The sequence below is a fragment of the Priapulus caudatus genome, unplaced genomic scaffold (genome assembly GCF_000485595.1).
Source record: "Priapulus caudatus unplaced genomic scaffold, Priapulus_caudatus-5.0.1 Scaffold404, whole genome shotgun sequence".
In the NCBI taxonomy this organism is placed as follows: domain Eukaryota; kingdom Metazoa; phylum Priapulida; class Priapulimorpha; order Priapulimorphida; family Priapulidae; genus Priapulus; species Priapulus caudatus.
The window spans coordinates 157,659-168,794 of record NW_014577465.1 but is presented as its reverse complement, the minus strand read 5'-3'; the positions used below and the strand labels follow the sequence as shown (position 1 = coordinate 168,794).

General features: G+C 47.3%; 1 protein-coding gene across 1 annotated transcript in view; it reads right to left on the bottom strand.

Moving 5' to 3' along the window:
* The window catches only part of LOC106810016, a 20,058-nt gene extending 12,913 nt beyond the window's left edge, over positions 1-7,145 (bottom strand). Inside the window, exons 1-4 of the mRNA XM_014813267.1 lie at positions 7,033-7,145; positions 6,656-6,758; positions 5,790-6,354; positions 1,343-1,441 (exon numbers count right to left, since the gene is read on the bottom strand). Of these exons, the coding sequence (XP_014668753.1) occupies positions 1,343-1,441; positions 5,790-6,354; positions 6,656-6,758; positions 7,033-7,145 (880 nt within the window). The remainder of the gene's footprint in view (positions 1-1,342; positions 1,442-5,789; positions 6,355-6,655; positions 6,759-7,032) is intronic.
* Between the last annotated feature and the right edge of the window lie 3,991 nt (positions 7,146-11,136).

Below are 11,136 nucleotides of genomic sequence, written 5' to 3'. Positions count from 1 at the left end.
GTGCGTGCGGGCGTGTGTGTTTGCGTGTGTGTTTGCGTGTGTGTACGTGCGTGCGCGTGTGTGTGTGTGTGTTTGCGTGCATGTGAGTGCGTCCGTGCGAGCATGCGCGCGCGCGTGTATGTGCACGCGTCCCCAGACTATAGCTATGACTAACACTACATAGGTGAGCGTGGACTGCTATATAAGAAAGCTATATAACTAGCGTGTCTGTGGCAATTAGGTACTGGGGCTCAAGGGGTCGTTGTCGTATCGGGTACTACAGATATGTACCCGAGGTACATATATGTATACACAAAGTGTACCAGACTTGTACTACAGAAGTGTACCCTAACCCTAACCCTAACCCAAGCCCTAACACTAACCCTAACCCTTACCCTAACCCTAAACATACCTCATATAAAAATATAAACACAATACTAAACAACCTAAAACTACCTCGGGTACATATCTGTAGTACCTAATACGACAACAACCCCATCTGCGGTACTGGGAGCTCACCGATAGCGTCCAAGCACAGCTGTGTGGCCTGCGTAATGGTAGCAAAACAGCCGGGGTTGTAGTCTGTATAGTAGCCCGTTCCTTTAGCCATCCCGATGCCATAGTTCAGGTAGTGCTGGTTCTCCTCCATGTTTACCGTGTTCCTAGTTTGTTACACTAGAGTGTATATGTAAAATAATTTTGGATTTAGAATAGGAAACGCAGACTACTGAGAGCTGTGTTCAGAAAGACACGTCTAGCCCCGACCTAGCTCTAGTACTATAGCCCGCGTACAGTTGCCGCAGAACTGTACGCGGGCTATAGTACTAGAGCTAGCCCCGCCCACGACTCCAACCGACTTTCCATGCAACGTATTTAAATATTTGAACATGTTATACCCGGTTGGCGTAATCTCATTTATAGCCTATTGCAAAAACTCCTAGTTGGTCTACATCCTATTTGTCTACTCTACACTAACAAGTGCTGCAAAGCGACATTGCTCGTCTAAGGTCTGCTGCTCTACTGTACTGCAAAGAGTCTAAAGCCTGTTTCGTCACTAAAAAAACTGGCCCGCTGCCAAAGTCTTGCTACCGGCGCGTACTCATACAGATTCATGATTACATTATCTCTCTTAATTTCCCCCTCTCTCTCATCCCTTTCTGTAAATATATCTGTGAGTGTGCGTGTGTGCGCGCAAGTATGTGTGTACATGTGACTACGCGTGTGCACACGTATATTTGTGAGTATGCGTGTGTCTGTTCATATGTACATATAATAATAGAATGCATGTATGTATAATAATAGAAGAAATGTAGTCAATGCGTAGTTATCTAGTATCAATGTATAATCATCTGTATGTATATACCTTGAAGACGGTGGAATAACGAGTCCCAGTCGTTCGAAGATTGATCCTCGTAAACTACTTCAATGTCAAACTTTTCTCCATGCTTCTTCCTAAGAAATTCTACAGAAAAAAACATACTATAGCAAGCAAAAATAATGTATATCGGTATACCGATGAATACTGCAATCATGTAATTAATTTACTACTTAAACCTTCTTGGTCTATCTATGTTTTACTTTAGCCGCGGTATTGTTATTATGTCAAAATTCTATCACTGACAAATTCGCATCAACGTATAGGGTGGGTAATAGAAGAGGTGTATTGATAAGTACGCGCTATTGCGATTGAGCAACTGACACCTCATCGATTCTCTGCGCATTCGAACAGCACAACTTAATCTCGTAAGTAAAACTTGGTTGTGGACAGTGGCGGGGACGATGGAGCTATCCTAAGTCTGGGGGTCAACGCAGTACAAAGGCTATATATTTTCATGGTACAGACCGCAGTGGACCGTACGTATATAGGCATTACATCCCACCCAACTCAGCCAATAAGTGCTGGGAGCTAATTTATATAGGATTTGAAAAAAATGTCAGTCTAGGACAGGCTTCCAATGGACAACAAGTTACAGCTGTAATACCTCGAGTCATGGATGTCATAGGCAGGGGCGGATTCAGACCGTATTTGCCGTATGGGGATTTCAAAGTGCCCTTCGAAATTTTGCGCTAAAAATACAGAAAACAATTTGATGGAATTTGGCTAGATTCTTTATTTGTTTTCATTTTCTTCTGATTCATTGACAGGACTTGAAGGAAATCAAAATTTTACATGGTAACAAAACTAGCTTTGATATCTGAAAAAGAAGAGAAGTGCTTGAATCATTCTGCATTAATTGCTGGTATGCAAAGCGCAGGCAAAATGAAGCAGAAATAAATTTCCATAAGGTTTTTAGCTATTGCTGCTTGACTAAATGTGTGCTCAAATGGTGCTGATTTTTGTGCCCAGGGACCCTTGAAATGTTGAAATTTCCTGGGGGAGGCTGGGAATTCGCTTAGTCTGAATTCGTGGGCAACAGTGACTGACTTGACACAGCGTTTGCTGAGAAGCATGTCATCGTAACATCGTTGAAAATTGTTGACATCAAAAAGCGCACGAAAAACTATAATAAAACTGAGATAACCCTAATTACCTCAATGACTACGCCCACCGCATGCCACTCACGATGTTTACTCGGTGACGATGCCCTCGCAAATCCCATTGGTTGATACAAATCACGTGCCTCAAACTCCTCAATGACGCCCCAGTGTATTCAAGGCACATCCATAACACAAAACCCCAATGCCTCGATAGCTGAACGCATAGAGCAGAGACGACACTGCTGAAATGTTGTTGGATCGAATCCCGTCTGTTTTTTAATTATTTTTTTGTTTTCTGTATTTTTCTGTTTATCCATATTACGGTTGGTAGCAAGCAGATGTGTGATATTGTTCGATACAAGCGCACGCACGCACGTGTACGTACGCACGCACGCACGTGTACGTGCACACACACACTCCGCAAACCAACAAAAACGAGCATTTGTATTTATGCTCGCCCTACGTGCATACTCGAAAGGCTTCTGGAATGCCCACAACTGCTCAATTGACCGATTACACCGCTTTATCCTCTACCCATAGGGCACTGTCGGAAATTTTTTTTCAACAGGGCAGCGATTTCAAACAAATGGGCCGCTCCGCGGCGCTGTTCGCGCTTCGCGCGGATATCCGGCTGCAGATCGTCAAGAACTAGCGAAGTAACGTACCACAAGCGACTGTATTGTTAGCCATGTTACAAGTACAACACGTAGCATATACAACTGTAGCATGACAGGAAAGAACACGGGGATAGTGCCGCTCGCCTTATATACCCCGGCGATTCCTGTGCCTGCCATCCGGACATTATCCTGTCACCTCTTGGGTTCTCCAGGAAACGTATCGTAAAATTCTTACCTGATAAGATTGTTTCTCAGCTAGTTCAAAATTAAAAATACCTGGACGATTTGAATTAATGTTCCTGACATGAATTGCTTGCTATGGGCTATGTATGAGTCACGAGTGTATGTTCACATCCAAGAATATAGTAAAATAGGAAGTATAATGCTGCGACAGTGAACATATGAAATGAACAGAATGACTTGTATTTTGTGAAAAAGTGGAAATTAGTTTTAAGGTGTCTATTTAAGGTGACGTAATCACTTTAATTATCAGTCTTATAAATTGTCAGATGAGCATTATAGATATCGTGATGCAATGCTAGATAGTCGTTTAGAATGCTGAAACGCATAGTAGTGGTGTTGGGCTCTGTATGTGCTCGTACAGTGTTTTGCAGTTGTGCACATGTAGGCTGTGCTATTTTTATTTTGTGCAAATTGATCAGGGGATGTTGTGTGTCTTGTGTGACCCCAAACAACGAGTAGCCAACCTCCTTGGAGTATAAACATATAGTACAAACAAGGAGTTTAAACATGTCAATTCCATTCGCATCTCATTCCAGTAGCTTCGTTGATCCGCTTATGTCTGTGTCGGTGTCTTGTGTTCCCGCGGCACATGGGGTAGTTGTTCTTGCTTCTGTGCTGTTTTCCTCAGTTGTGTGTCAAGCATTGCCTGCTGCTGTCCGTGTGCGGCTGTAATATTCGGCTTGCTAATTATCTGAGCTACTTAAAAGTTGCTGTGGAGTGTGTGTGTGCGCGCGCGTGTGTGTGTGTGCGTGTGTATAGTTTGATATTGTAGCAATTTGTAACGTAGTTGTTAGCTGTATCATGTTTACTTTGTTCCAGGACCCCAGAGCCTGTAACGCGTCATCGATTAGACGGAGAGGATAAGTGTCAGCTGTCGTGACTGAGTTCATTCTCCTATAATCAATACAAAGCCTTAATTCTCCTGATTTCTTCTTAACTAACAGTACCCCACTAGACCAAGGGCTCATCGAGGGTCGTATAATGCCATTCTTTAGCAGTTTTTCTACTTCCTGCTGCACCTTCTCCTGCTGATCTAAACTCATTCGATACGGTCGAGTTTTAATCGGTTTATTTTGTCCAGTGTGAACTTGAAAGTGGCAAGGTGTGTGCAACCTAGCTGTGCGTCTGTGTGTGCGAAAGTGGTATCGCGTTTCTCTAAAAATGCGAGCAAAGTTGCCTTCTGATGAGGATCTACTACATGCCGCACAAGCGTAGCATAATCGAAAGGTTTCCCCTCGGCTGTAAGTCGCCGGGGTGGTGAATTTAATCCCTCCCCCACAGAACATACAGCACGCACCTTGTGTGCTATTGTGGGTTCCATTGCATCAACGACAATATCCTTAAGTAAATTCTTTGGTGTGCCTGACTCGTTTTTAAGAACACACTCGACCGTATGATCAGCTGACAGTCTGACACTACTGCCAATGTAGGTGTAATTTTGAGGTGTTGATTTCGGTGGAAAGTCTTAAAAGCTGTCGATCCCTGAACGAATAACAGCGTACCACTCTGAAAACTTCTAGGTACCCGTAATACACACTTGTGCGCGGACTCCGCCGGCAACTTAACAGTTTGCACAAGCATTGCTAATTGCGTGGGTGGTAACCACCCGTGACCGCCGTTCGGCATGCTCAAAGGAACGATGCTGGCGCCTATAATCAGTACACCCACATTAAGATCAACAATGACGTGCGCGTGCGCAAAGAAATCTGCTCCCAACACAAAATCCCACGTTAACCGGCGTACGATATAGCAGTCATGCTCTGCTGTGACTCTCCCTAGCGTAATACTTAGGGAGGTAACTCCAACCATACTCAACTGTTGGCCCGATATTGACACCAGATGGGTGACACACTGCTCTGCCGGCACAAACCTCGCCTTTAAACGTATCCGACGCGACAATCGGTTCCAAGCGTTGTAACTTATAAGCGTGACGTCACTACAAGTATCGACGAGAGCAGACAACATTAAAGGTCCGACTGCAATCGTACAGATGGGCGCACCCTTTCTTTGTGACACGCTAACCTTACGACGTACCGAACCCCCCGTCTCTACTGCCGCGGCTGCGCGTACGATGCGCGAGCGAGCGGGGGGGGAGGAGTTGCGCATTTCCCGGCCAACGATTAGGCTCCCTGCACGCGCGACAATTACGGGCAAAATGCCCTCTCTGCCCACATTGAAAACACATTGTCACGCGTCGCCTCCCGTACCTGTACTCGGCGGCTCGTGACTGGCGGTCTGAAATCTGCCGTCCCAGCTTGTGAGACTGGGCTAGGCAGATAAGCGATATGCCCCTCCCTCATCGTGGGACTCACCCAACGATTCGGGGGGAACGGATTGCCCGCCATTATAGGCCCAACGCGCCGCTTGGCTGTGCATTGCGTGGGCCTTGCTAATTACTGTCGCGGCACCTCTCTGCTTGTGTTAACAGCGAAGATAAGTTACGAATTTCTGCTACGAGTGCTGTATTACTACCCGTTGCTGCTGCGCCTATTTCCATCGGCTCTCCTTGCTCCATGACCCCACCCCTGTCAGATCCATCCATTGCTCTATTGCGTAGTCGCATTGCCAGACCCTCCTCTATGAACGCCTCATCAGCGGCTAATTCAATAGCGTGGGACAGGGTTTGCGGCTTGCGAGCCAAAAGCATCTTTTGGGTGGGGACGGAGATTAGGTTATTTAGAAACGCGTCAGCTAGCCTCTTTTGGACATCATCTGTTCGAATCTTGTCCAACGACATCGCCCGCGTTGCGAGAGATTGCAACCGATCTCCATACTGTCTAATTTGCTTCCCCTTTTGCTGACGAAAGTACTTAAGCTCATACAGCGCTTGCTCCTCCTGTAGGGGATCGGCGAATCGCTTGACCAGCTTAGCACTAAGATCTTTCCAAGCAATCGTAGGTGCTTCTAGCAACGTACGTCTACAAAACTCTGCGGCATGCCCCCCTACCGTCAACAAAGCGAACTGCTTTAACGACGCATCGGGCAAACTTAGCTCGACTTGCGCCCATTCCAAAGCTGTCAGCAAATGTGGGTCCCACTACGGCGCAATCGCCCATAAAACGTGGTATACCCTGTCTGACTTCTAAGACCCGCAAAGCACATTTGAAAGTACTTGCGGCTGTCTCAATAGACGGCTGAAGGGAATTTGTAAACAACTGCGCGAGTTCGTCCAAAGTAAATGGATGGGTGGGTGGGAGAGCCATGCCGTGAGCTTCGTAGTCGCAATAAAAATTAACGTCCGTTCATAACTATACAACTAGCACTACCCATGTACCCCGGGGCGAATGAAGTGACAATAACATTACTCTAGCCACTGATAACCTACGCCGCTTACTTACCTTAACAATTTTTGCCTGTAGATCTGTGTCGAATAGCAGTAGCACTAACACGCGCAGCAGCAGCAGCGTACAGCGCAGCTCAGTAGAAGCTGCGCAGTGGCAGCTGCGTGCTCAGTAGCAGTAACACGCGAGCAACACAAAACCACAATTATTCTGGTCACGGCACCAAATGTAACCTCGGTTAGACAAACAGGATACAGGATGCGCTAAGACATAAAGCAAACAAGAACTAGCAAAGTAACGTACCACAAGCGACTGTATTGTTAGCCATGTTACAAGTACAACACGTAGCGTATACAACTGTAGCGTGACAGGAAAGAACGCGGGGATAGAGAAAGTTGAGTTCCACGTGTCTGAGTGCCGCTCGCCTTATATACCCCGGCGATTCCCGTGCCCGCCATCCGGGCATTATCCTGTCACCTCTTGGGTTCTCCAGGTTCCCGTTCTGCCGACCCCCGTCTTGCGAGGGCCGCATCTCATGATGTCGCATGTTACGTATACTGCTCTCCGCTCTCTAAGTGACAGCCTGTCCGCCGCGTCTCCGCATCACTCGGCAACGTGCTATTAATGAGCTCGAGCGTTATGTATTGTGTGTGTGCGCAATCGGTGTGTGTGTGTGTGTGTGAGTGTGTGTGTGGCGCGCATAGTGAGTGTGTGTGTGTGGCAGTGTGAGTGGTGTGTGTGTGTTGTGTGTGTGGGTGTGGTTGTGTGGAGTGTGTGTGGTGTGTGTGTGTGTGTGTGTGTGTGTGTGTGTGTCTGGTGTGAAGTGTGGTCGTGCTGTTGTGTTGCGCGCGCGCCGTGTGTGTGTGTGCGCGCCGCGGCGCATGGTGTGTGTTGTGTGGCCGCGCGAGCGTGTGGGGGGGGGGGGAGAGGGTGTGTGTTGTGCGGTGTGAGTGTGGGTGTGTGTGTGTCGTGTGTGTGTGTGTGTGTGTGTGTGTATTGTGTGTGTGGGGAGAGGGTTTGGGGTAATCAATCGTTATTACATTATTACAATAAAACAGATAGCATAAACGTCTGATACAATCTGACACACGCACACTAGTAATAATAATAATAATAAATTCTAAAATAAGAATAATAATAATAATCTGATTTTATACTGTGCACTCTGCCTACATACAAAATGTGTGTATACATAGCGCGCGGCATGGTTTAGTGTGTGATTTAATGCATGTGCTCTTCTGATGTTTGAATTTGATAAGGTTGACTCATAAATTATGAACGCTTACGTTGAGCAACGATCTATGAAAAGAATAGCCGCCTTAATAGATAAGTAACGCAAATAACCACCACACCACACACCACACACACACACACACACAACACACACACATCACACACACACACACAGCACACACACACACAAACACACACACCACACACACCACAGCACACACACCACACCACACACACCACAGCACACACACACAACAACAACCTACCTATTTTAATCGCGCTTCATAAACGATTTTAATCGCGATAAACAACCACGTTCTGAGTTCAGCTGAAATTCAATCGCGCGCTTAAAAGACATTTAACGCCGATTTAATAGTATGTGTTGCGCGGTAATGGGCCTTCCATATGTTCCTGCGCGCGCGCCGGGCAGCTGCGGTTTCGTGTGTGTGTGGTGTGTGTGTGTGTGTGTGTGTGTGTGTGTGTGTGTGTGTGGTGTGTGTGTGTGTGCGTGGTGTGTGTGTGTGCTACCATGTGTGTGCGTACGTGCGTGCGTCTGGCCGTATTGCTCCGCTCACTGTGATCAGCTTCCCAGATTGGAAGTATAGATAGTAATCGCTAGCTTCATAGATGAAAGAGAGGAGTTTCTTAAATACATAGTTTTTTTCAATTTCAATTGCGACATCATCGCAATTTTTCTAAAGCGCGATTTCAGCATTGCTCTCTTGGTCAGAGTAATTTTGTATAAAAACACGGGGGATATTTTTATTAATGGTGAGCTTATTTATAATAGTATATGCTGGTATCATGATTCATGAACATATCTATAATAATAGTACATTAAAATTAATGACACCACAGATCAAGCGAGAGGGACAGACGGACAAGGGGATAGCGAATAAGATAGAGAGCGCGCGTGAGAGTTGGAGAGAGAGGGGGCGATCGAGAGAGGAGAGAGAGAAAGAGGACGAGGGCGAGCGAGAGAGAGAGAGCGAAAGTGAGAAAGAGCGAGAGTGGGAGAAAAAGAGAGAGAGAGATTGCGCAAAAGAAAGAGCGAGAGAGAAGCAGAGAGAAAGCGAGAGAGAGAGAGAGGGAGAGAGGGAGAGAAGGAGAGAGAGAGAGAGAGAGAGAGAGAGAGAGAGGGAGGGAGAGAATGAGAAGAAGAGAGAGAGAGAGAGAGGAGAGAGAAGAGAGGAGAGAGAGAGAGAGAGAGAGAGGGAGAGAGCTATTTTGCTGCGGCAAGAACAATCAGTTATTACAGCCGCATTATAATACTAATAGTCAAATCACAATCGCGTTCCGCCATAGCAGCCATCCTCACTGGTTGCTAACACCACACACATGCACACACACACCACACACTCCTCTCTCCACACACTACTCACACTACACTCTCTCTCTCTCTCTCTCTCTCTCTCTCTCTCTCTCTCTCTCTCTCTCTCTCTCTCTCTCTCTCTCGATACGGCACCCGTGGTTATTACTGGACGATTTTTATCATCTGGCGAATGATTCAATAGTCGCTTGAGTTCTCTGTTTCCTTACACGATTTTAGCTCACGGAGAACACGAGTCTTGGTTTTAGGTGTCTCTTAGTTACGCTGAGAGGGTCTATGTCTCCCTGGGTACTGCCGGAACTTACCCTGGTACTATCTAATATGCCGGCCCGTACCTCGCCTACTCCACTAACGAGTCTAGGAAGTCGCCTACGCTTACTCCCTAACCCTAACCCTAACCCTAACTATATCAGATAGTTACCAGGGTACGTTCCGGTATACCGGACCGTACCCAGGGTACGTTCCGGCAGTACTCTGGGGGACATAGACCCTATGCGCCTTAGTTACACGCACGCGTGCACGCACGCACACACGCGCGCGCGCTTGCACACACACTTTAAATAATCGACACAATTTTACGATGTGCATCGGCGAAATTAAACAATCGAATCGTACAGACGTGTGCGAATAAATAAATGCGGATGCGAAACAAGCGACGACTCTCACGACAAGCTGCCTTCCATGGCGCTATGCGCGTATTCCATGCGACCCTTCCAATCGTCTCCATGGCGTTACCACAAACAACACTGCATGGTGTCTGGCTGCACCCAGGCACCATGCTGCACCAGCCTTCATCGGTTACTAGTAGTTTTTCCCTCGCGTCGCGAGTCTAAATATTGGACACTCGATATACTAACTCACTTGACTACCAGATGACTGTCAGTCTACCCTGGGTGGTAGGAACGTCCCCCCCCCCCGGGCAGCAGATCAGCAGCTAGCACGCTGCGAGGATGAGGAGCTAGTTCGCATAGGGTGCAGCCTCGAGCGTCTATACGTAACCTTGTTTACACGAAGAAACCGCTGTAGTAGACCTACTTTCACTTTCGGTAAACCTCGGGCGATTTACAAAAGATCGGCCGAGGTTTACTGAGTGGCAATACCATTAAAACCTATTGTGCATTATTATAATAATAATAATTATTATTATTATTATACGCTTTATGGCAAATCTATCCATGCATGGCTATTACCCGTTTACATGTCACGTTCTAATCATCATGGGATAAGTTATTTACTGTTGCCACGGTCACCATGCAGTGCCCGACTTTCGGGATCATTTTACGTACGATCCGGTCGACGACCATAGTCGACGACAGAAAATCCAAACAGATGCTGCGATAAATCGGTTAGGAGAAATATCGATTTCGCGTTGGCATACGGGCGACATCTTGCGGGAGAAAATGTACCGATACGGGTGGTTCTCGTCCAAGCAGTGCTAGCGCCACCTAGTGAGCAATTTTCCAAACAGACTGCGAGCAACTGCCATATGGTCCGAGGCCGATCGTCGTCATAGTCATCGTCGTCATCGTCATCACCACCATCATCATTGTCGTCGTCGTCGTTATCGTATCCGACGTTGTCACTACCACCACCACCACCACCACCACCACCGCCGCCACCGCCACTGCCACCTACACCGCCACCACCACCACCACCACCACCACCACCACCACCATCACACCACACACCACCCACCACCACCACCAACACCGAACCACCAACACACACACCACACCACACACCACCACCCCACCACCACACCAGCCCACCACTATCACCACCACTCACCACACACCACCACCACCACCGATCAACGCACCCACCACGCAACCACCACCACACACACCCACCACCACCACACACCACCCACACCACACCACCACCACAACACACCACCACACCACCTACTATCACCCCACCACCACACCACCCACTATCACCACCACCACCCCACCCAGCACCACTACCAACACCA